Source organism: Chenopodium album, chromosome 23 (genome assembly GCF_948465745.1).
Source record: "Chenopodium album chromosome 23, dcCheAlbu1.1, whole genome shotgun sequence".
NCBI classification, from domain to species: Eukaryota; Viridiplantae; Streptophyta; class Magnoliopsida; order Caryophyllales; family Amaranthaceae; genus Chenopodium; species Chenopodium album.
This window is the reverse complement of record NC_137856.1, coordinates 26,666,567-26,692,622: the sequence shown is the minus strand read 5'-3', so window position 1 is coordinate 26,692,622 and position 26,056 is coordinate 26,666,567. Positions and strand designations below refer to the sequence as shown.

At 36.1% G+C, this 26,056-nt stretch overlaps 1 protein-coding gene and 1 long non-coding RNA gene across 2 annotated transcripts; both read left to right on the top strand.

Moving 5' to 3' along the window:
* The first annotated feature begins 4,119 nt into the window (after positions 1-4,119).
* On the top strand, positions 4,120-6,266 carry LOC145607229 (putative disease resistance protein RGA3). Its single transcript, XM_081662952.1, has 2 exons — positions 4,120-6,175; positions 6,259-6,266. Exons 1-2 carry the CDS (start codon positions 4,120-4,122, stop codon positions 6,264-6,266), a joined length of 2,064 nt encoding a protein of 687 aa, XP_081519078.1.
* Positions 6,267-6,276: 10 nt separating this feature from the next.
* Positions 6,277-10,615, top strand: LOC145608993 (uncharacterized). Its single transcript, XR_014105969.1, has 9 exons — positions 6,277-6,885; positions 7,030-7,084; positions 7,554-7,640; positions 7,983-8,055; positions 8,144-8,230; positions 8,320-8,390; positions 8,857-8,948; positions 9,232-9,786; positions 9,903-10,615. It is a non-coding gene; the product is annotated as an uncharacterized LOC145608993 (long non-coding RNA).
* The last annotated feature ends 15,441 nt before the right edge of the window (positions 10,616-26,056 follow it).

Genomic DNA, 26,056 nt, shown 5'->3' with positions numbered 1-26,056 from the left:
ATTACAGCCCATGTCCGGGGACAAGCGGACCATCTACAACCCACGTCTGGGGACAAGTGGACCACCTACAGCCCACGTCCGAGGACAAGCGGACCATCTACAGCCCACGTCCGGGGACAAGCGGACCACCTACAGCCCACGTCCGGGGACAAGCGGACCACCTACAGCCCACGTCCGGGGACAAACGGACCACCTACAGCCCACGTCCGGGGACAAGCGGACCACCTACAGCCCACGTCCGGGGACAAACGGACCACCTACAGCCCACGTCCGGGGACAAGCGGACCACCTACAGCCCACGTCTGGGGATAAGCGGACCATCTACAGCCCACGTTCGGGGACAAGCGAACCACCTATAGCCCACGTCCGGGGACAAGCGGACCATCCACAGCCCACGTCCGGGGACAAGCCGACCAACTACAGCCCACGTTCGGGGACAACCGAACCATCATCATTTTAGTGATCATCTCCCAAGCGAAGACGATTCACGGCGCAAGGTTCTCGATACACAGAGACTTGCAATTTCATCATCAGACAAGTTTTTCCTCAAGCATGGAAAATTGTCATCTCTCGACTTTCCTCAAGCATGGAAAGTATCTCATCCGGTGGGTTTCTTCAAGCATAGAAAACCACCAACATCATCTGTCGACTTTCCTCAAGCATGGAAAGTATCATCCAGTGGATTCCTTCAAGCATAAGAAGCTACCAAACTCAGTTGTCAACGATACACTGGTGTCAGATACGCATTTTATCCCTTTACTCTTTTATCTATGGAACTAATATTTTTCTGCAGGTATCGGCGTATACAGAGTGATTTAGGATCGCAGAACGTCTTAAATCATTCTCCGTCCCTATCGACTACTTTGACTATCGTTTTCGAAACTGACGTTTCTACAAACTCAGTCAAAGTGGGGGCTTCTGTAGACACCTAAAAATGTCTCCCCAAAACCAAACCCGATGATGAACAACCTGTCACTGCCACTATTGGTCGGGTTCAGTATTTAATCCCGAGAGTGCTTAAAAATCATATTTAATTAAATTCATATTTCTGAATATTCCATGGATCAGTATTGGTGTTTAGTAAAAAGTATAGTTTTAATTCCTGCCCAAAACCTTTTTCATTTTATTGTTTTATTATTTATTTTTGGCCCAAAGCTTTTATTTATTTCTTTTTAATTATTTTAGCCCAATTTTAATAAATAAGAAAAATGGCCCGAAATTATCAATCGGCACCTAAAATGCTGAATGAAATTAGGGTTAAAAATGAATTTAGACGGAAAAAAGGACAAAACTGTCCTGTGTCACGGCAAGAAATCCCGCGCCACGGGAATCTTTCCCGTCTAACGGCAAAGAAACTCGTGTCAAGGGAGATCTGATGTGACACGGGTACAGTATGTGTCCCTTCTGCGTAAACCCTAACGCGTTTTCTTCCCCCGTGTGTTAAAAATTATCCCGTGTCACACAAAAGTACACCGTGTCACGGGATTCTCTCCCGTCTGACGGGGAAGTTTACCGTGTCACGGTACAGTTTTCCGTGTCACGGGATTCTGTTCTAGGGTTTCTGTCATTTTAGGGTTCCGCGTGTTCCCTCAGCACATTTTTTCAATAAATAACCCCTCATTTCTGATGTATGGGGCATAAAATAATTCTCTCATTTCTCTTCTATGCTCTAGCCTAAACACTAGCCTACCCTTCTCTCTTTCAAAATACCTTCCTTAAGCACTCCAAGGAGTCTGTACTTTACCCGGGGTTCTGTCCTTAAGCCACGGCGTGAAAGGTAGAACTGTTTGAGGGTTTGGCCCCATATCAATTCTCATTTAATTTAATTTAATTCCATTTTAATTATTGTTTAATTATTTTCCTTGAAGTTACTAACGCGTTTATTGTTTTTATAGTAGCAAGCAAACAAAATCAAAGTAAGGAACCATGTTCCTTTTATTTCTATTATTTTTCTAACGATTTTATATTGTTGGATTTATTGCTATATTGCTTCCAATATTAATGTTTGTTTATTCTATATTTATGATCACCATATTGCATGTTTAAAGGGAATATGTAATTGAATGTAACGACTAATAAGTTAATTTGGACAACCGGTTTAGGTTCCTTTTAATCTTACTATTAAATCGAAGTGATCACTAATAATTAGAATTATGTGTTGCATTAATATTAAACCAATTTAGCTTAATAATAGTTTGGAGCAAATTAAATATTTTGTTTGCATGCCTTTGAGATCACAGGAATACTTTTTAATATAAGAATCGAGTAGAGGCCAATACGGGCGAATGTGACTGCATGACTCACTTCGTACCATCATCCCCGATCCTCCTTTCGTGGTTCCGAACCATATGGAGTTAGTAATCTCATGGATTATGAATGGGGTGTAACCTTCACGGGTCAATCGTTGTTGCCTATCGTTGTCCCTTTTCGTGGTTGCCTTATAATGATCCGTGAACGGTTTACAAGTTCCTTAAAAACTTGTTGGCGGCTCCCTACTTTCCTTGTCCCTAATCGTATATGTCAATTCCCACTTCCTATGAGTGCCAAGCATATTCACACCATGCTTTAACGTAGGCGCACTTCGAGCGACGCCTACATGGGTGAATTTTTTATTTTTTCTTTTTGTTTTTTTTTTTTTTTAAAAAAAATCTGATTTGTAAGGATATAATAGTCATTTCGCCTTTAGTTAACTGTGGTTAGCTTTATAATTATAAATAAATTTCAGTAATGTTACCACTGAATTAGTAACACAAATATCTGATTACCAAAGATAATTTATGTTTTTGATGTTTACCATTTATGTTTTTGATGTTTACCATTGAAAAAACAAAAAGTTTGAGCACCATTGAGAATTTCCCAAAATAAAATAAATAATGGTACATTTATAAGGTCTAACGTGTTTCATCCCGCAATAATGAGAGGAATAACCTCTTTAAATTAAAGTGGATGCCCCAGTTTCTCATGGTGAGAAACGAATTTTGTTTTTCTTATGGCATTTTCGTAAATAAACCAACAACTTTATTCAACTTTATTCAATTGTGACGCCCACAATAATGAAAAAGTTGTTGATTTATTCACGAAAATGCCACCGTGAGAAACAAATTTCGTTTCTCACCGTGAGAAACAAGGAATTTCCCTTAAATTAATTTTCTCATCTTTTACGTACGTGGATTACTTATAGGTAAAATTGGTATAAACCACCTTTTATGTCCAACTTTTTTGAAAAACCACCTTTTATGTTTTTTTTTTTTTTTTTTTTTTTTTTTTTTTTTTTTTTTTTTTTTTTTTAAACTAAACCACCTTTTAATTTAAGTACCTAAACTTTTGATTGCACCACCCCTATTTCAAATTATGACGAAAAAATTAACTAAGACGTCAAAGGGGCCCACAACTTGTACCTTTCGCTCCTAAATCATGTATTTTTTTCACCTCCAAAAACATTTGACCCTTCCCTTAATATATATATGCATGAATAAATTAAGTAAAGCTGTAAAAAACCAAACCTAATTTTGCTACAAAAATTAAGTTGTAGTATTTGTTTATTCTCAAAACCTAAATTGAGGTAATTGGAGTGGCCTGGATGGTTGAGATGGAAGGGAAGGTTTTGCTATGGTTGATGATTTGGAAGTGCATGATTGAGATGCATTTGTTAGATTTGAAATAGGGGTGGTACAATAAAAAATTTAGGCACTTAAAAGGTGAATTATTTAAAAAAAAAAAAAAAAAAAAAAAAAAAAAAAAAAAAAAAACCTTAAAATGTGGTTTTATCAAAAAAGTTGGACATAAAAGATGATTTATACCAATTTTACCTTACTTATACGTATTGTTTGGCTAGGATATAATTCAACAAGTATCAATCATGGATTACCATAAAATATCCACATTTAAGTAGTTTTTTAAAAGAAAAAACAATTGAGAGAGTTTGTAAGCATTAGTGGAAAATAGGACATATTTCTCCCCCCTTGCTCACGCTCTCAAGACCACCCATTATTCATCTTTTTAAAGAGAATATCAGACCTTACAATTACAACACTCCAACCAAAACAACACCCTTCATACTTCCTCTCTTACCTTCATACTTTTTCTCTGCTTCTTGTTACCTCAAAACTTAGCTTGAAGATGGACGTGGCAACGGCACTGAGTGTTGCTCAGACACTTTTTGCAACACTGCAGTGTGCGGAAGTGCGGAAGCTATGCTCAGTCTTTAAGTATGAATCGGAGCTTGAGAAGTTACTCAAAACTGTTGAAACCATCAACAGTTCCCTCCTTGATGCCAGCTCTAAGTGGCAGGAGCTCAGCCATGAAGGCCAATGTTTGGTTCAGAACCTGAAAAACGCTGTGTACGATGCTGATGATCTGTTTGATGAATATAGAACCATTGCTCAGCAGATGAATGGTATGCCTGGTGGTCAACTCTCTCAGAAGGTACGCCGTTTCTTCTCCTCTAAGAACCCGCTCTTATTTGCTTATAAAACGTCTGTTGAGGTAAAAAAGCTTAGGGAGGAGTTGGATAGCTTATCAAAAAATCATAGGAACTTTGGGTTTAGTGAGTTGTATAAGCCTGTCAAGGATAGAGTGGAAACAGATTATTATGTGTATGAACATGATATTATTGGGAGAGATGCTGATAAGAAGGAGATTGTGGATTTATTGTTGAGAGATGACTCAGAGAAAGACATATCTTTTGTGACTGTTGTGGGGATTGGAGGGTTGGGTAAAACAACTCTTGCTCAACTTGTGTATAGTGATCATAGGATTAAAGCAGCATTCGAAGGAAATATGTACTGGGTTTGTGTCTCTTTCGATTTTGACACGAAAAATATCCTAGGTAAAATGATTAGAGGGGAGCTTGGATTCGAGGATGTGCGTAGAAAATCTCGAAATCAAATAGAAGGGAAAAGATATTTTCTTGTTTTAGATGATGTGTGGTGTGAGGATGGTATGGAATGGGATGACTTGAAAGCCTTCTTGAAGTTAGGTGGAAAGGGAAGTAGAATCTTGGTGACCAGTCGCAGCCAAAAGGTGGCAACAGCTATTGGAAACTATCCAATCCACAAGTTGCAAGGTCTTTCTGAAAAGGATTCTTGGGAATTGTTTAGAAAAATATCACTTGAAGGTAAGGAAGAGGAAGCCATTGCTGGTTTTGATGAAATCGGCAGAGATATTGTGAAAAAATGTGCTAATGTGCCTCTCTGCATAAGGGTGGTCGCTAGTTTGTTGCGTGGTCAAGATATAAATGCTTGGCAGTCGTACAGAAGAATTGATTTGGCTAAAATGCGTGATGGTGAGGATAACTTGATGCCAATTTTGATGTTTAGCTATTATCATCTTGATCCCGCCCTAAAAAGTTGTTTTAGCTTTTGCTCGGTCTTCCCTCAGGATCATAGAATAGATAAAGAGGAGTTGATTAAAATATGGTCAGCACACGGCTATCTTGTTCCTAGTGGTACAGATAATAGCATCGAAGATACTGGCGAAAGATACTTTTCAATTTTATTGCATAGGTGTTTTTTCCAAGACGTTGAGAAGAATGATAATGGCGGGATTGAGTCAGTCAAAATGCATGATCTCATACATGACCTTGCTCGAAAGGTAGCTGGGAAGGAGTACGTGACATTGAAAACTTGTAGTACATTTGAATATAAAGGGAATGCTCGTCATCTGTTTTTTGATAGTAATGAATGCCTGGTTAATGGGTCAAGTTCAAGTAATTGTACCAGTAAAACATTGCGTACTTTCTGTAAAAAATTTTGTGGGTTTGATGATGTGGAGGTTTGGAGTTCAATTATTTCAAAATGTAGTCGTTTAAGGGTGTTGTCTATACATCGTTCACAATTCTATAGATTTACAGACACACTAGGTAGTTTGTTACACTTGAGGTACCTTGATCTCTCATATAATAGATATTTGGAGATGCTCCCTAAATCGATCACCAACCTTCACAATCTACAAACATTAAATCTGGTTAATTGCAAGAAACTAAAGGAGTTGCCAGAGGACACATGGAAACTAGTAAATCTTAGGGTGTTGGATATGAGTGGATGTGAGAAATTGACTCATTTGCCAAGTTGGGCGTCAAGGCTTGTGAGTATCCGATTGACAAAATGTAAGGAGTTGCTACATCTGCCATCATCACTGAGTCAACTTTGCCATCTCAAATATCTTACCCTTAAGAGTATGCGTATGGAGTACATAGAGAGTGATGCCGATGCACCATCTCCATCTGCGAAATTTTTTCCGTGTCTTGAGGAGTTACAGCTAATTAGAATGCCGAAATTAAAGGGATGGTGGAAAAATAAAACATGGATGGAGAAGGAAGCTGTTTCCATTCCATCATTTCCTCGGCTCTATAAGCTGGATATTTGGGCTTGCGAGAGTTTGACGTACATTCCTCAATGTCCACATCTAAAACAACTGGAGCTTTGCAGCGTCAATTCTCTATTGATGGAGGACTTTCAAATCTGCACTTCTCTTCAACACCTTTATATTAATAATAGCAGTGCAATAAAGATTCTGAGAAAAGAGCATCTCACCAAATTGAATTTCCTCACTATTAGGGCTTGCTATCCGATAGAATCATTGCTGGAAGTAATATGCCACTTCACCTCTCTCACTACACTTATAATAAGTTATTGCCTAGGACTGGAATCACTGCCAGAAGCAATAAAACACCTGACCTCCCTCACTACACTTGAAATAGAATATTGCATAAAACTGAAATCACTGCCAGAAGCAATAAAACACCTGACCTCCCTCAATACACTAAAAATAAAAAAGTCCAGCCCTGAACTCAAGGATAGATGCCAGGAACCAGACGGGGAAGACTGGCTCAAAATATGCCACATCCCTAATATATATATTGAAGATTATTCGCAATAATATGAGGTATCCCTAAAATAACCATTTTGTGTATGTAGTTTATTTATTTATTCAACAATGTTTTTATCGCTAAACTAGGTTATTGTTGTTTGTAATTTATTCATTTATTTATTTATTTTTTTTTTTTTTTTTTTTTTTTTTGGTGTTTAGAGAATCTCATAATGGGGTGAAAATCAATCCGGAAGAGAAGCTCTAACCAATTGAGGTATCCCTCACTCTCTGCTTGTAATTATTCATTAGTTGTTTTCTATTCAATAACATTAAAAGTTATGCTCATTATTGAGAAGAAAATGCATATTTCTACTCCAATAGAGCTTCGTAATTCTATGTATATATGGATGTTTTAACTGTGTTGATCGCAACACCTACATCGCAGCTTCTATGTATATATGGCCTTACTATTACAGTTTTGTGAGCGGGGTTAGTAACACCCGACATGAGGTAAAGCCGGGTAAAGCCAGTCACTCATCATCAGTCCTATTATAGTGAACATTCTGTATATGTAGTTCGATCTCATGTAAATATATAAATTAAGTCTTGTTGTGCTACTTGATTAATGTTCACTAACATACTAATCAAGTATGTTAGGCTGTTAGCTTAACTTGCATTTGTCAGATAAGTTCTATTTTGTTGATGGTTAATATTTCTATACTCTTCATTTTTGCATGAATTAGGTGAGGGGTGCATCTCATACCTGACTGATTGGCTGGTGCTATTGATCTCTATTCATTCTTAAAGAGAAGATCTTCTGACATTTAGAGGTATCTCAATATATGATTCATCATCAATTAAAATTGTATGAATATAACACTAGTTTTTCCTGGAAATTTGACCAAGGGAACTGAGAAAATAGCGTCATATGTTTTTGCATCAGTATAACATCTCTAAATGCTTTCTGATGCATCAATTAACCTTATTGTTTTATGAATCTGCCGAAACAAACTCTGTTGGGTGTTGACAATGGTTATTTGGCAGTAAATTTTGAGTAGTAAAGAGATAAATTCTAGTGATGTAAATAGTAAGAAACTCTCCCATATAAGCTGCTTTATCAAATAGTTTTACTGCAACTGAGATTTTACTTTATGCACAACCTTTTCTTGCAGCTCTCTAAAAGGACATGTGCTTAAATGATCATGGATTTTTTTTACTTGAAGCAAAAACCATGGGATTATGTCGGTATGTAATCCTTATAACCCTCAAGTAAGGAGAGAAAAAGGAAAAAATAAATAAATAAATAGATAACTCCTTTCTTGTGATATTTCAGAGAGACTCTATAGCTACTTGGTGTTGAATGTGGCTCAATTCTGAATCAAACAAGGGACGGTCAGCGGTCTGTACAATTGTTGACTAGGTAATGCACATTTTCACTCGAGTCTAAACACAGCTTCTTTATGGATGTCATACATAGCCTCCAATAACACCTACGTCTGTTCTGTATAGTCTTAAACAAGGCAATCGACTCCTCAAGCAGATACAATTATGGGATCAGGACAAGTAGCTGCCTACATGGGGTAAGTCGGCCCTTCAGTTCTAATATAATGAACATTATAAATACTGTTATTATATATCTTGTTGTGGTGCCTAATAAATATACACTGGCATACTATCTCAGGCAGTGTTTTGTTTCTTATACCCTTTACGAGCAGGAACAAAAATGAAACAGAATGCTGGGCTTTTAGCTTAACTATTGTCTTGCTCGAATAATTTCCATGTTGTTGATGTTGAATGTTGCTCTATTCTTCTTTTTTTGCATGAGTTAAGCAAGGGTGGCTTCATACTTGACTGATTGGCTGGTGGTATTTGTTGCAATTCATGCTCTAAAAGAGAAGATGTTTAGATGAGTTTAAGATTTGTTAACCCTTGGAAATTAACCATGGGAACTGAGAATATTACATGGGCCATATGTATTTGCATTAGTACAACATATCAATTTACACTCGATGCATCTATCAAACTGAATGTTTAATTTTACTGCAGAAACTTTGTTGGCCATAGTTATTGGGCATTGAATTTTGAAGTTGCAGAAATCTTGAGCAGCAAAGAGAGATTAAATTTTAGTGATAAGCTTGGTATGAAACTCTTTCTATCTCACATAAAGCGGCTTTATCACATATTTTGTTACTCGAAGAAAAACCTTGGGATAATGTCGGTATGTAATCCTGCTAACCCTCAAGAAAAAGGAAAAAAAATAAAAAAAAGAGAGCAGAGAGCAGAGAGCAGAGAGCAGAGAGGGATGTGGTTCTTGCAAAGCATATGCACCATAATAAGCTCCTATTATCTATTTAATTGTACTGTTCTCTATTGTGTAAGTAAGTATTTAGTACTAACTTTTATTTTTGTGAGCTTTTGCAGAGACATTATGTTGCAGTGGTTTCTTAATGCAATGGTTTTCCAATTGTAATATGAAATGAAGCCTTAGAACTGGAGGATAAATGACACTTATTTGCTGCAGGCAGCTCTTATGATTATAATTATTCCAAAGAGAATGAGTTGGAGATGCGCGATAATGCAGGTAAACAAAGGTTCTCTTCTTACATGTAGGCATCTATTATTTAAAAATTTGATTTCTGCAACTGAAAATATATACTTCAAACTACATAAAATTTTAATTTTTGCAGTGCCTCGAGAGATGCTATAAATTTTCTCAGAACCTTTTAGCTTATGTAAGTCCAAAGAACATATATACGTTTCACTTGAATTGGTTTTCATCTGTTTACATTGATAGATTTACTGATTTTCTGGTCACTCCTGCAACATTCATTCCCGCGTTACTGGGCATAACTCTTAAAAGTGCTGTTACGTGGACGTCTCTACCATAGTTATATTGGTAGCCCTGAAGCTCGGTTTTGCTTATGCTCTTAACACATGATAACTGGACGAGTTGAAAGTTAACATTAACGAAAATATGTAGGTTAAGAAGTTCTGGATATTTGTTTTTTCTCTGTCAAATATTTGCTTAACAGTTCTAATTTTTAAAATGTGAAATATGGCTAACTATTTACATGCGCTTGTACAATGGACAGTCCAGCTGCATCCACACAGAAATCCCTGACAACTCAGCTGATGGATAGCAATTTCCCTGCCCTTGACAGTTTATAATGGAATGGAAATGCTGTTACTGCTCTGAATGACTTAGGAGATCATGTTGCAAACTTGGGACCATAATGCTAACAATTTTAGACTCAGCAAGTCAGCAACTGTGGTTCTAGCAGCGTGTTTCTCACATTCAATGCTCATGTTATTGGCCGGCTTGCTCGTGTTGATAGACATGGTGACCTGTTCCTACATGATGCAATTGTACCTGATGAAACATGGTTCACTGATGCACGATAACCTGTTTTCATTTGAAGTGGATCATGGTTGAGCTGTTGCTGCGCGATGCTACCATATCAGTCCCTATCAGATGATGCAGAGCTACCTCATCTTAGCTTTCTGTAATTTCTTTGTAAATTTAAGTGCTTATATTCTAGTTTTACGCTCTCACCTAAGCACATGATGTGGGGGCAGTTGACAACCCTTCCTAGAAGGTGGGTTTTCTGTCCCTCTGATGCTTTGTACAGGTGAGAATAAATGCAGCAATGCTGCTTTATGTAATGCCTGATGTTGAAATTTGTAGTGTCTTATGGTGTAGATATGTCTCGAACTTGTTGGCTTACTATCGGGCTATGTTTCTATGTATAACCTATCACGATTCACGAGCATCAGATTGAATAGAGAGACCCACAATTGCATTCTATATATGACTATCCAAGGTTTTCCTATGTTTTTTCTATATGCTTCCTCAAATTACTCCAACAGAAGGATTCAGAACTGATGGATTTTGCATTCTAGTCTTATTGGTTTTCTATTGTATTTCTATTAAAAATCATCAACCAAGGCTACCAAGCCCTATGTTAGTACATACATATGTTACTCGTACTATTTATCTTACCTCAGGTTTCCATGTCCTATCCCCAAAAAGTATACTTGGAATCTTGGATGTTATTCTAAGTGAGATACGATGTATATCTACAGAGTACATCATAATTCAGAAAGTTGAAAATGTCTCAACAGATGACAAGAATTTTCGTGAAATTAACCACTCCACGATCATTCGTTGAGGACAATATACTTAAATTATAAAATGTTTCAATATTCCATTTCATGTTGTTTGTTACAATGATAACCTTTCAAAGTTCAAACTGAACCAAATCATTTTTGGTGGGTAGGTGATAACAATAAAATAAAAGATGTCATAAACAATACAAACCTCATAAATTAAAAGTAATATACTCTGTATCTAGGTTGCACAAAAACGGATACTGACACGATACGGATATGAATCGAATACGGAAAAATGTCTATCTCAAAATAAGGGACACAGGTACGGGAAGTTAAAATTCATACAATGTACTTTTAAAAAAGAACTTGGCCATATATTTGTCATTCCATCCTCTCATTAGATCATATTGTATTATATTAACAATGAGCTATATAAGAAGACACCCATATTATTTAACAATTACCTTATTTATCTTACTCTACTTAAAATATCTCATAAAAAAAAATAAAAATAAAAAAAAAAGTTGAACAACATGTATCATATTAGGAAACGGTCCAAGACATATCGTCGTGTGTCTCACGGGTGTTGGTGTTTGACATGATGTCCGACACAAACACGGGAGTTGGATGAAGTGTTCATGTATCCTAGCTTCGTATACATGAAGAAAGTGGAAGTTAGGAAAACAAATGTACTAGTAATATTTCTCTATTCCAAATTAAATGACAAGTTATATCACATAACCATGTTTTTTTTATTACTCTATTTATAATTCCCAGAAGTTTGTCTAGCAAAGTATGTACTCCCTCCGTCCCCAAAGAACGACCCTTTTGGGTAGATTTCCCAGGTTAAAAAAAGTTAAATGAAAAAAAAGTAAATGTATATTATAAAAATAATTTTATATTGGGTTTGTATAGAGAGAAAAGTAATAAAAAAATACATGGGAAAACAAAATTTTGTATGGAAAAACTAATTTTGCATAAATATTGTTGTAAATTAATGGGTATATTAATACAAATAGATCGATCATTTTGGAAATAAAATTAGGTCAAAAGAGTCAAACTTTTAGAGACTAAGGTGGTAAATAATTTAGAAGTCAAAATATGTTACAGTAATTACTTTGGACCAGGAGAAGTACCACCTTTATCACTTTCAAAAGAAACAACTGTAAGCCAGTGATTCCCTGAATGATGATATGATAAAACCCAAAGTTTTGTTACCCCGTATTTGGATTTTGGAATATGTGGATCAAAAGGCCTGGCTATTTATCGATGATAATTTCTGATTATGTTCAGTCAAATATGTGGTGTGGATCAAAAGGAATGGACAGTAACAAGGAAATAATTTCATTTATTTATCGGCATTAAATTGATATTAACAATCCATAATAACATAATGAAATTTTAAATAGTATTTTATCCTTTCAGTTCTACATAATGACATTCATACAGTAAATGCATTTCAGATGGAAGGCTGCCCTTTGCCAGTTTCAATTAGATGTTTGGTCCTCCAACATCCAACTTCCATGGAAATGGCAAATCAGCTGATTAAGTAGCATGAAAGGATTATATCAACTATGTATCAGCACAGCCACAGGCCGCAGCCATCTTGAAACGAGCCATCAGCGATGATCTCCATTGGCTGTTAAATTAGATAAAGCCCTGCAAGAGCCACACATCATCAATTTATATAAAATACTATATGCTATTGTGCATGAAAGGGAAACGCTGATGAAGCCTAAAGTCAGTAGAATGTTACTTGGGCTAAATCATGCCAGACACGGGAATGTATCTAGCTATCTTAAGAGATAGAGAGTCCAAGTACCACAGTACTCAGGCCTGATAATAGTCCAACTAATGTGGAATTTATTGCTTTACATATCAAGATTATCAACCATCCATTTTGGGGTAAAAAATAACATACGCAAACACACACAAAAGGGTACATATATGAAGTAAGTAAGTAAAGGCTATCAACTTTGCTCATCCAGGGACAACCGGGTCTTAAATGCAGTCTCTACCACAAACATAAAAATAAAAATCTATAGAAAAGTGTCACAGAAAAGCCCTGACCTATGAAATACCGAGTACCACTGATGGATCATATCAGCATTCAAATGAACAAAATTATCATTGTACTGCCAGTGATAATATCTTGAGAATGTAAGGGCATGTGAATACTAGGTAACCATTTACCAACTATAAGACAACGAATTTAGAGGATGCTATTTAAATATGACATATAGATTTGCAAATAAACAAGAGCAGAAAGACATATCAGCCAAACCATGGGATTCCTAAAGCTAGACCACAAACAAGTTGATTAAATTTGACTAAATAATCACAACTGTCAACCTCAACTAGCACCTTTCAGATTATGTATGATGGGGAGAAGCTCGGGTGAATTGTTCTAAAAGGCCATGTAATACAAGGAAGACTCAAGAGTTGAATTAGAAAAAGTGAAACTGAGAGGGGTTGAGGGGTCCAAATTCACAAAATTCAGTCACTTTATAAAAATTAAGTGAAATTAGAATTTGATGTAACAAGAAACACTTTGATTCTCCCTTTCTAAATGGTAGTGTTGATCAGAACATTAAAATTCAAGATGCTGAATTATTGATTAACCGGTCAAGGACCTCCTCAATTATTGGGTTCATCAATGTGGAGTTCAGGACATGTATCCTATCGGGATCAGGTCGGTTCAAATTGTCAGGTTGACTCAATTCGAGTAAGTCAGTATGATACGAATTTGTAGCAGGTGATTTTAGGCCAGATCATCATCGAGTTCAAGTCAATTTTGGGTTGGGTCATTGCCGGATCACGTTAAACTTGGATCAGGTCAAGTTTAGGTAGCGTCATAGCCGTCATTAGCATGTTTGTGTTTGGGTCATCATCGGTGTACATTTTCATATTACTCAAACAAACTCTGAAAGGAGCATGTATGTAAGAAATGTAATTGTATAAGATAAAGGCTATTCTTGGTTGTATTAGAGTTGAGTTGAATACGGGTTGTACTATTGACAAGTCTAGATGAATTCAAGTTGGGTCAATTATAGGCCATGTTGAATTTGAATCGGATCAATAATTAGTTGGGTCATCCTCGAGTTTGAGTTGGGTTTGGTTCATATCAGTAATTTGGGTTAGGTTGATTGGTCTAATAAGGTTTAGGGTTTGGGTCTCGAGTTCGGAGGACAACCCAGGACTCAGGTTGATTTCAAGTTGAGTCATATTAAGTCCAAGTCTGGTTTGGGTTGATTTTACAGGTGAGGCCTACTTTTGACAGCTCTACGCACTATGATTGTTGGCCTGTATGGCCCTCATAAGTGAATAAAAAAGAGATTCCAGTAGCTACAAAACTTGTTCAGATTTTGCCAATATAAACTTCAGCCTCTTAAAATGTATTATAGCAGTAATTACCTTATATTACAAGGCACTATTAGCATAGTACAGATATCATCTCTGATCAAAGCAGCCAGGCACAATTAGCAATCAACTGAACCACCATTCAAACATATTACTTCTCATACAAACAGATAAAAAGTTGCTATTTACATCAAACACAACTTCTTTTACAGCAGCTATTATATTTCATTCAAGTATTCAACAAGCTGATGGCAAATGATAGTTTACCACACCAAAGATTAACTTATGAAATTTATCATACTAATCAATACTCAGTTATTGCATCATTCTTAGTTTGACAGTCAATAAAAAAGTACAAAGTACTAGTCCTGGAAAAAAGTAAATAATACAAACATGCAGGAACACATCTTCTGATGCATGTGCACACATATTAAGACTAAGAAACGGAAACTGCATCTAAAAATAGCTAATACCTCCCTCTCCACACCCTAATTCAAAATCACATATCCACAGTCACAGACATATGCATGTAAGCACATGCCTCCGCACTCACACAATCACACATACAAAAACTAAGACTAAAAACAGTTACTGCAGAACGCCAGAACCTCCTCCTCCAGTTTTTTCAATGCATAACCTTATATATGACAGCACTAAAAAAATTCTGTTAGTCATAGGCAGCTTCAAATCAAGAATCACCTTAATGGTGCTCAGAAGATGATATATCCTAAAGCTAATAGTTATTTCCAAAAGTTAAGGTACCAAACTCATTCAAGAAATCTGACCTGACTACGAAGTTTTTTCCTAACATCAAGAGAGCATACAGTTTCGAGTCTAACATGAATTATACACATAAAGAGAACTGGAAGCATGATGCCGAGTGTAGAAGCAAACTGAAGATATGACCTTTATGGCTTTATCCATACATCATCAAGAGCTAGTAGTTATCTACTTATCTTTGCCCCCAACCACATTTGATAGCTCTTAACAGAAACAGGGAATTCGCCAAAAAAAATCTATTTCCTTTGTTGATGAATAAATTGCAGTTTTGTTTTATGATAGGCAACCAAGGTATGTCTTGGTCTACCCCTTGGCTTCTTGTTTGGTGAACTTTGGTGCAAATTTAGCTAAATAATGAAAATGTAGGAAATCTTCAAGGTTTGCAATCTGGGATCATCTTTTGAAGAGCATATTAATTGACTTGTGCATTGGCAATCTAAGCTAGCTTGCACCTTTCTAGCTAAAGTTGTTGTTACATTATTGTCTTCACCTCTCTTATACAAATATGTAATTTGAAATTTATGCAGTATTTAGGTCAAATTTTACCCTGTTAAAAAAAAAAAAAAAAAGTTCAAATTTATTCGGTGTTAAGATTAAATTGTTTGTAGCCTACTTGATGAGGTGACAGTATAAAAGACTTGCTATTTTGGTCAGTTCTCTATGCATATTCAAGCAGATGTTGCTAACTAGATGTAGGGAATATTTCAAGCATTACGATAACCCCAAACTTGAACCCCACTGTGATCATACACTAAAGTACGGTGGCGTTCCAAAGGGAAAGACAAAGAGCTAAAACGAGTCGCCAACAAGTTTTAAGGAACTTGTACCCAAAAGACAATCCAAAGGACCGTCAAATACTCCATAAGGTCTTGAACCAAACAGGGTCCGGGGATGAGGGTACGAATCCAATTTTGAAGCCTCGTACCTCTTTCTAATAACAAAATACACAAGTTAGTAAACTTCAATGAAAATAAATAAGGAACAATTAAAGAATTAAATTGAAATCAAATTAAATAAAGTTTAGACTAGTTTTGGACCAAACCCTCAGAAAATATCAAACCTTTCACGTCTAGGGCGAAGGCAACTTCGAACTTGGATAGGAGATTCAAGATCTTGTGAATGCGGAATATTTATTTGAAAAAACTAGTTTAGAAAAAGAGAGAAAGAAAGCATGAATTGCTCAAGAGAGAAGAGAATTAAGGAAGAGAGTTGAGAGATGATGAGAGTTGATTGTTGAGAATTGATGAGAGATGATGAAGGTTGATGATTGAAAAAGGGGAGATAAGACCTCTATTTATAAGAAAAAAGAGAAGGTCGAAGAATAAGAAAAGAAATCCCAATTCAAATCGAAATAAAACTCGTAGACAGCAGTTTTTGCGAATTTTGTTTTTATCATATCTTTTGATCCAGAAGTCCAAATAAGTCATAAAATATGTTGTTGGAAAGATCTTGAAGTTTACATTCTAATGCAATTAGAATCAGATTAAAATCTTTTGTAGATAAAAAGATATGGACGAAATAGTGAAAGGGTGTCAGTTTTGGATAGAGTTTCGTATATCTTTAATATCTTTTTCGTTATAGCTCGGAATTAATTTTATAATATATCATTGGAAAGATAATTTCAAGATCTATCCAACCATATAAAATTTGGATAAAAAATATGAGGCACTAAAATAATATCTGACTATCTTTGAACATCTTTAAATCCGAATAGAATTAGGAAAGTTTTAAAAAAGGAAAGTTTATATTTAAATCAAATTCTATGATCTTATCTTTTCAAAAAAGGATAATTAAGATATTTTAGAAACTTATAAAAGATTCTAATCAATCCTAATTAGTTTAGGAATAGGATTAAACCTTTGGACCCTCCTCATGATCATTGGGTCGTAGGTAAAATCCGGTTTGGGCCCAGTTTAGTATTTTGGCCATAACTTCCTCATTATTCATCGGAATTGGGCTTATAATATATCGTTGGAAATGTCTTTTCAAGCCCCATCCAACTACACTATTATTGGACCCTTATCATGGACCAAAATAAACTGAAATGGACGTTTTCAAATAAATAAAGTCATTTTCAAAAACAGAGAGAAAAGAAATTAATTAAAACTAAACCGCAACATTTGACTTTCGAATCACTTTCACCTCATCCGATTATGTTTCGACGTACAAGGCATTCATCACTGGGTTTGGTTTTGGGGAGACACAAATGGGTGTCTACACTAGACTTTAGCATTGCTGCTACTAAAATCTAATGCCTTGTTAGGGGAAAGATTTCATGAAAAGACTTCTAAGTTTTTGAAGCATTTTTCCTTTTACTAAGCTCTATGTCCTTAGATTGATTTTTCATAAGTTTCCTTTAACAATCTAAGATTTTTTTGATGATTGTGTTATGAAGGTTCTTCCTCTCTTTGTGTTCCTGCTTCAGGTCACACTACTCTTAAATTAGGCCACATAATATACAACACTCACTGAATTAAGCATAGTTTTAGAAGCAAATGTGAAGCTACCTAGATATATGATGGCAAAATGTTTTGGAGTACAAATTAATAATGGGAGAAAAGAAGCATTAGTTGTTATTCAATATTATATTTGTGGATTTATCTTTCAACAAATGGAAATTAAAGAGAGATGATGTGCCATTACTATTAAGTAAGAATGAATTCTTCACAGCTTCATCTATTTAGCTGCATATTGTCGTGATAGGTCGGAGTGCATATTTTCCTTACCTAGTGTGTAGCTCTATAATTGCTTTAGGAAGAATTATTTAACGGAAAAATTAGAAATAATAATCCCAACTTTGGATTATACTGGAATAATCCGAACTTTGGGGGTGGTTCTTTTTCTTCAATCCTAAACCGGTCAACAAAAGTCAATGACCTGATATTGTAGGTTATATGCCACGTGTCAAGCTACAATTGGTCCAAAAAAAAAGAAAAATAAAAAAATTCAATTTTTTTTAAAAAATCAGGAAACCCTTATTCTCCTTCCTGACCACCATAACACCTACCACCACCACCACCTGCCACCGCCGACCGCATCTACCCCTCGCTTCCCCTGCCCCAACCGTGTGCCGCTTTCCCTCCAAACCCCCTGTGGCGTTGTCGCGACCCACCTCCACCCCAAATCCCCTCCTTTCCCGATTTGGTTTTCCGCCCTCCATCACCGGATTTCTTTTTAAACCCCCTCCAATCCAACCATTCGAAACACCCTCAAATCCCTTCCCCCACTCCCGAAAACCCCCAACAACCACTTCCTCAACGTCGAAAACCACTTCCGCCGCTAGATTATCAGGGTAAGCGAAGAGTATGGAAGTTTTCGAAATGGGGAGTGGAGGGATTTTAAAGGTGGTTGCGTGGGGATTTCGGGGAGGGGGATTGTGGCTTAGGGGAAGCGCCGGAGCGGCGAGGCCAGTGGCGGGGTAGGGACGACGGTTCAGCGAGCAAGGTGGCTGGGCTATGGTGGTGGCGGATTGTCGGAGTTTGTTCTGAGGGTGGTTGGGTTTTCGTTGGTTTTATTTTGTTTTAAAAAAATATTTTTTATCAAATTTATTTACGACACGCACTACTACATTTTCGATCGAATGCCACAGCCTAATAAAGGCTATTACAACGGTATTTTAATTGCCGTTTCAATAGAGTAGGCTAATGTGTCGGATTCAACTTTAATGTTGTAAGAGGTAGAGCTATTGCAACGGCTGTAACGAACCGTTGCAATAGCCTAGATTTTTCCACATAAAGAAAAGCTGATGCAACGGTATGTGATTATGTAATGGAAAAAGTAGGAGACGCGCCGAAAATTTAGATTCCCTCTACTTTTTTTGCCCAAATATCTTGAACCCTTACACTATTTTTGTAACACCCCGACCCCAAACAGATTAGGGAGGGGCCTATTGTCACGAAATGCGCATCGAGGGCCAACAACTGTCCCCACGGACCAACACGAGTCCTTCCGGCGCATTTTGTCCTCACTCATGCGCACCTCGAGAAAACTTCCCAGGAGGTCACCCATCCCAAGACTACTCCCAGCCAAGCACGCTTAACTATGGAGTATTCTTAGCATATGAGCTTCCTAGAAGGAAGATGCATCTTGTTGATATGAGTAGTATATCAAACTCCTTTAAAGCAATCATGAGGGGTATTACAATTTTAAGGGAAAAAAAAAAGAAAAATAAATAGAAAATAAAAAAAAAACCCTTACACTATCATTTTCTCACATTTTGTACTACCAATTTACCCAGTTCTCCATTTTCTCAAATTCCCAATTTTTCCCAAATCACATACTGTAGGGAATATTTCAAGCATTACGATAACCCCAAACTTGAACCCCACTGCTGTGATCATACACTAAAGTACGGTGGCGTTCCAAAGGGAAAGACAAAGAGCTAAAAGAGTCGCCAACAAGTTTTAAGGAACTTGTACCCAAAAGACAATCCAAAGGACCGTCAAATACTCCATAAGGTCTTGAACCAAATAGGGTCCGGGGATGAGGGTACGAATCCAATCTACAAAAGAAAGGACCCGCCCTATAAAATAGACCTCTACTTTGTTCTGCTCGTATTCATGTGCGCTTTTCGAATAACATGCAAACATTATATTAAACCTACCCTGTTAATCTATGTTGGTTGAATATTAATGCACAAATAAAACTATTATTGGCGATCACTTGAATTAAAATCACATTAGCCTAAACCAAATTAATAATTATCTTATTAAGCGTGATTTCAAGTACAAATTCCCTTTAAACCTGCATAAAAGGCGTGATCAAGCAATAACAATAAAATATATCAAATAACATAATAATAAACAATAAATAATAATCATGATAATAATCATGATAATAACATGATAAGGCATAACAAAGCTTGATAATAATAGCAAGATCCTAGGCATGATACTAACAAGATTAATAACAAATCCTAGCATGTCACTAAACAATAAAGATCAAAGCTTTCACCTAACATGGTACTAACATGATAACATGATATTAGAAAAGATAAGAGGCACTCTAAACATGATACTAGAAAGCATAAAATAACATCCTAACATGATACTAGGAATTAAATACATCCTAACATGATACTAGGAATCATAAAACAATAATAAACATGCTTTCTACATTGAAAGAGAGTAATAAGATTACATACTTTGAAGCCTCGTACCTCTTTCTAATAACAAAATACACAAGTTAGTAAACTTCAATGAAAATAAAGAACGATTAAAGAATTAAATTAAAAATCAAATTAAACAAAGTTTTGACTAGTTTTGGACCAAACCCTCAGAAAATATCAAACCTCGCACGTCTAGGGCGAAGGCAACTTCGAACTTGGTTAAGAGACTCTAAATCTAATGTATGCGGAATATTGTTAAAACTAGAAAAGAAAGGAAGAAAGCATAAAGTGCCCAAGAGAGAGAAGAGAGAATTGATGATTGTTGATAGTTGATTATGAAAGTTGATGAATAAAAACAGAGGTTCGGACCCTATTTATAAGGAAAAAGTCCGGAAAATCATATAATTTGATAAGGAATAAAACTCCACTCTGTCGCTAATCAAACCAAACTTGTCGCCAAAGATTTATCTTGTCGCCAGGCGACAGAGTCTGTCGCGAGGCGACAAAACTGTCGTTTCGCGACAAGACAGTTTTTTGCGGATTTTGTTTTAATCATATCTTTTGATCCAGAAGTCCAAATAAGTCATATAATATGTCGTTGGAAAGCTCTTGGAGTCTACTTTCTAATGCAATTGGAATCAGATTAAAATCTTTTGTAGATAAAAAGATATGGCCGAAATAGTGAAAGGGTGTCAGTTTTGGATAGAGTTTCGTATATCTTTAATATCTTTTTCGTTATAGCTCGGATTTATTATTATAATATATCATTGGAAAGATAATTTCAATATCTATCCAACCATTTAAAATTTGGATAAAAATTATGAGGCACGAAAATAATATCTGACTATCTTTGAACATCTTTAAATCCGAATAGAATTAGGAAAGTTTTAAAAAAGGAAAGTTTATATTCAAATCAAATTCTATGATCTTATCTTTTCAAAAAAGGATAATTAAGATATTTTAGAAAGTTATAGAAGATTCTAATCAATCCTAATTAGTTTAGGAATAGGATTAAACCTTTGGACCCTCCACATGATCATTGGGTCGTAGGTAAAATCCGGTTTGGGCCCAGTTTAGTATTTTGGCCATAACTTCCTCATTATTCATCGGAATTGGGCTTATAATATATCGTTGGAAAGGTATTTTAAATTCCCATCCAACTACACCATTATTGGACCCTTATCATGGACCAAAATAAACTGAAATGGACGTTTTTAAAAAATAAAATGGGTTTTCGAAAACAGAGAGAAGGATTTTAAAAAAAACTAACCGCAACACTTGACTTTTCACACTTTTACCTCATTCAATTATGTTTCGACGTGAAAGGTATTCATCACTGGGTTTGGTTTTGGGGAGACACAAATGGGTGTCTACACATACCCAATTTCATCTAACTTCAACTTAAGCAATTTCATCTAACTTCAAATTCCCAATTTTCCCCAAATCTCCTTTCTTGAGGCCATAAATGTAACACCCTAGAAATTCCTTTTCTTTAAATACACACTTTACTCCTTTTAAAATACGATTTAGGAATATCTAAGACACTACCGCCACCGTGAGAACGGTTAAGGCAATTATCAAAGACACACAGCGGAAGACTTAACTCAAAACCATTCAAAACGAGTCACTTAAAAGTCAACCAAACGAAAATAAAGATTAAAACCAAAGTCAAACGAAGTCAAATAAAATCAACCTACAACATGGAACCATTGAAGGCCCTTACCAAAAACAATTAAATTATGAAAACCTTTGCGTTAGTCTCATAAGCATAACATAATATAATATTTGAAAGCAATAAAGCACATCTCAACTAATAGAAACTAGCATGATTCGCTCTTCACTCATGCCCCGTCATGAATATGCTTCAACACCTGAAAAGATTATCTATACTTGCCCCCACTACTCTCCATTAAAATGGATCATCGTAGGGCCAAGATAAAGACATAGCCAGACACAAACAACACACACAATCAGCAAAGCTGAGTACATAAGCGTATTTAAACACACTAACATGCAACTCCTAGCATCACACATACTTACCTCTTTGCACCTGTTTACAAGCACCACAACAAACAACAAGACTCTTTGACTGGACACTAAATAATTCATTTAGCGTTGATTACGCATCAAACGGGTTTCCAACTAAACCTGCCTCAATAAATTGAGGACCACTGACACGGGAGCCAACCGTGCCAGCATCACCTATGCCACACATTGGTGGCGGAATTCCAGCGCATAATAATAATAATAAAAGGGAATATACAGCGTCCTGTACTCCATTAGAAGTTATGGTTAAATATAAAACCCCATAACTCCCCCCATATGTTCATACTCAAGGTATATACGTTCCAAGAGTTTTGGTGCGTAATCTCTTTCACTTTACGTTGTTTACATATTATTAGACTTGGTGATGACTCTCAAAGCATAACAATTCAATCATCAATAATAATTCAACCACTCAAACATACCAATTTAATTCTTGAATATTTAGTGACCACATAATATTTAATGTTGAACCCTTTTTAATTCTACCTCAGTGTCAAAGACACCTTAAACGCATAAAGCGCCAACAATCCTATCCCTCGGTGTTAAAAACACCTTAAGTGCACAAAGGCACCAACATACAATTTATTCCTTGTGTACATAGACACTTATATAGCTCCTTCCTCATGCTTAAAGCATCAATAAAAAGGAAAAATACACTTTAATAATCCCAACTATGAGCGATTTACCTACAATAATCCCAACTATCATTTATTCTACAATAATCCCAACTATTAGGTCAATTTTCCTCCAGCAGTCCCAAAAACCGGTTACCTGCTGAAAGGGTAAACTTTTTTATTTTTTTTTGTTAAATTACACATGTCAGTACACGAGTGGCCTAATATTACAATAAAAAATTTTAAAAAAAAGGAAGGAAAAAAAAAACAAAAACCACCCCAGCCACCCCTAGCTCACCGGAAACCGCCCAAACCACCCAGCCACCGCAAAACCCTAACCCCACACCACCTAATCTCGACGGATGCTGGCTGCCCACCCCCACTAACCACCAAAACTAGCCGGCTAGCCCTCTACGACCCCACTAACCACCGCAGCAACACCCACGAAACTCCCTTATCTCTCCTTCTCGTACCTCTTTCTCTCTCCTCCTCTGACGAACTACCACCAGCGCCACCAATCTAAATCGCCACCGCTGCCTGCCGCTACTGCTCCCCCTCCTTCTGAACTTCTTCCTCCTCTAACCCCAAAAACCGGCAGTCACCCCTAAACCACCAATCGACCATTCACCTAACCCCCAGAACACCCAGCCACCGACACAACTATCGCTCCATTCGCAACCCGCACCGCAGCGACGAGACCCTCCCAAAACCACCAACCACGATAAGCAAGCAATTCGTCCTCCAATAATCACCCCTCCTTTCCCTCCTTCGCCGGAAAATCGAAAAAACCTTATTAGTTGGGCAGTTTCGCTAGCGGATCTAGGCGAAAAAGAGGATAAGGGGGGAGGTTAGGGTGGTTTCGCGAGCGAGGTGGTTGTTTTCGGTGGAGTGGAAGGGGGTAATGGAGGTTCTGGCGAGGTGGGGTAGTGGAATCTGGTTGGGCTAGGGGGATGGTGGTGGCTGGAATGGAGGAGAGGGGTTTTTTTTTTCAGTTTTTTTAATTTTAATTTTAATTTTTAATTTTAATTTTTTTTTTGAACCGCTTATGTGATGCCACGTGTCAATGCAACCTGTTACATTAGGTTGATGACCGGCTGGGTCTGCTATAGGAAAACTGGGTGCATAGTTGGGATTATTGTAGAATAAACAATAATTGGGATTATTGTAGGTAAATCGCCCATAGTTGGGATTATTAAAGTGTATTTTTCCCAATAAAAATTATATGAACCATAATAAAATTCCTTTTCAATAATCCAAACATAATTAAACAATTAATTTGATTAAACATTCTCTCTATCATGCCATAAATAAATATGTAGTCCATATAATCATGCCAAAATATAATTTTCCAATCCATAGATCATCACAAATAATTCATGCTTCACAATTCAATCACCAATACCAATAATTCACAATTCAATACATGAACCTTAGCATGATACTACTTGTAATTGATTGAAATTAAGCCTAGCATGATTCTACATCATCAAAATATGCTAAGTACGCGAACGTACCTCAATTAAGCCCATAAAGTGGCCGAAAAATACTACAACAATTCCCGAATCAAGTCTCCTACAATAAGGGACAATAATACTAAATTAATTACTCTTGTATACACAATTTCCAGCAACTTAAACTCACTTTAAACTATTTAGAATAATCTGAAAATTATTTAAAAACCCCTAATTAAACTCCTTTTTAATAGGTTATCACACCCTTTTATTAAAATCACAATTATACTACTTTAAATAAAATTCCAGCAATTTAAACTAATCAAAAACCCCTTTAAAACTTCATCAGAATATATTTTCATACTTAAATTATCCATAGAAAAATTAAATTATCTCTTACCCTTTAAACTCAAGGATAAAATTTTAAAAAAACTTCGTTAAAAATCAAAAACTGCCCGAAAATCATACTTAGAGGCTGAATTTGGCCACGAGAGGGTGGTTAGTGTAGGTTTGGGCTTCATAAAAATAAAAAAACTTAGATGATAAAAGAGTTGGCTCAAATATAAAAATAGGATGGTTGGGTTTATAATGAAGATGGGCTACATTTGGATTAAATACTTGTTGACCCAAATATAAATACTTGCTTTAGCTATAATCCAATAATTAAAATAGTTTGACCCAAAATATATTTTATAATTAATTAAATAAATAAGTAATTTATAAAATACATTAAAAATACGGGGTATTACAATAAATTAGATGAAGTAGAGCGAAAGTTAGCGAAGTAGATGATGGCGACACTCAAGAGGTAGCTGGTTGCTCGAACTTCATCTTGCATGTCCCTTCCTTGTGGCTGAAATTTGAGTTCAAGGTATAAATTTCTGAAATTTCTTAATTGAATATTTTGTTGTTGCATTTTGGTAAATTAATTTGAAGTTTTTACTGCTATCTTTGGGTATTCGTACTTGTGGCCATGGAACATGGAATTACTTTATCTTTGAGTTCGAATTTCAGGGTTTTTTCCCTTAAATTTTACTGCGATAATGCTATACCTTGTTAGGCTATGTTTAGTCGAATTGTAGTTGTTTTTTGCTCGAATTAAATGGGGAAAAAATGTTGTAATTTTCTGGTGTATATTGTGCTCGAAATTTGGGGTGTTTTTGCTCGAATTTAATGGGTTTCTATTAGCAGTAATTAATTTATTTGTTTTTTTTTAATTATTGAAACTTAGTTATACTGAATATTGTTGGTTTTTTGGGGGAAATTTCATAGAAATGCAATTATTTAGTTCTTTGTATTTACGAATAATATTTCCGAATCTTGTTTTTTTGAGTGCTGTTGTGATTCGACATAGCCTTTGTAAACCGTGTGTCTTGTATTATTTAGTTCTTTAGGGAGGAGGGAATGTGGGTGTTAAGGGAGTCCAATGTGGGTGTTAATAAGGTCCATCTGCCTGAAACATTTTAAGCTTGGTTACATGGTCTAGGCGTCTGTAATGTGATATAGTTTGTTACTATATGATAAATGTTTGCCATTTCAATTCTTGTTCACCTCTGTAATGTGATCATCCTGATTGTGTGGTTTTGAAGAGTTATTATTGTCTATTTGTGTGCGAAATGAATTCATTCGGATTAAATTCAGTTATTTTGCTAATTACTTAATAAGATAGCCTGTAATATTGTGTTGTTAGTCCTAGCCTTTTGATTATCCCTGTAATGTGGATTGTAGTTTGTTTTTCCTGCGGTTTTTATTGGTGATTTTTGTGATTCTTCTATTTT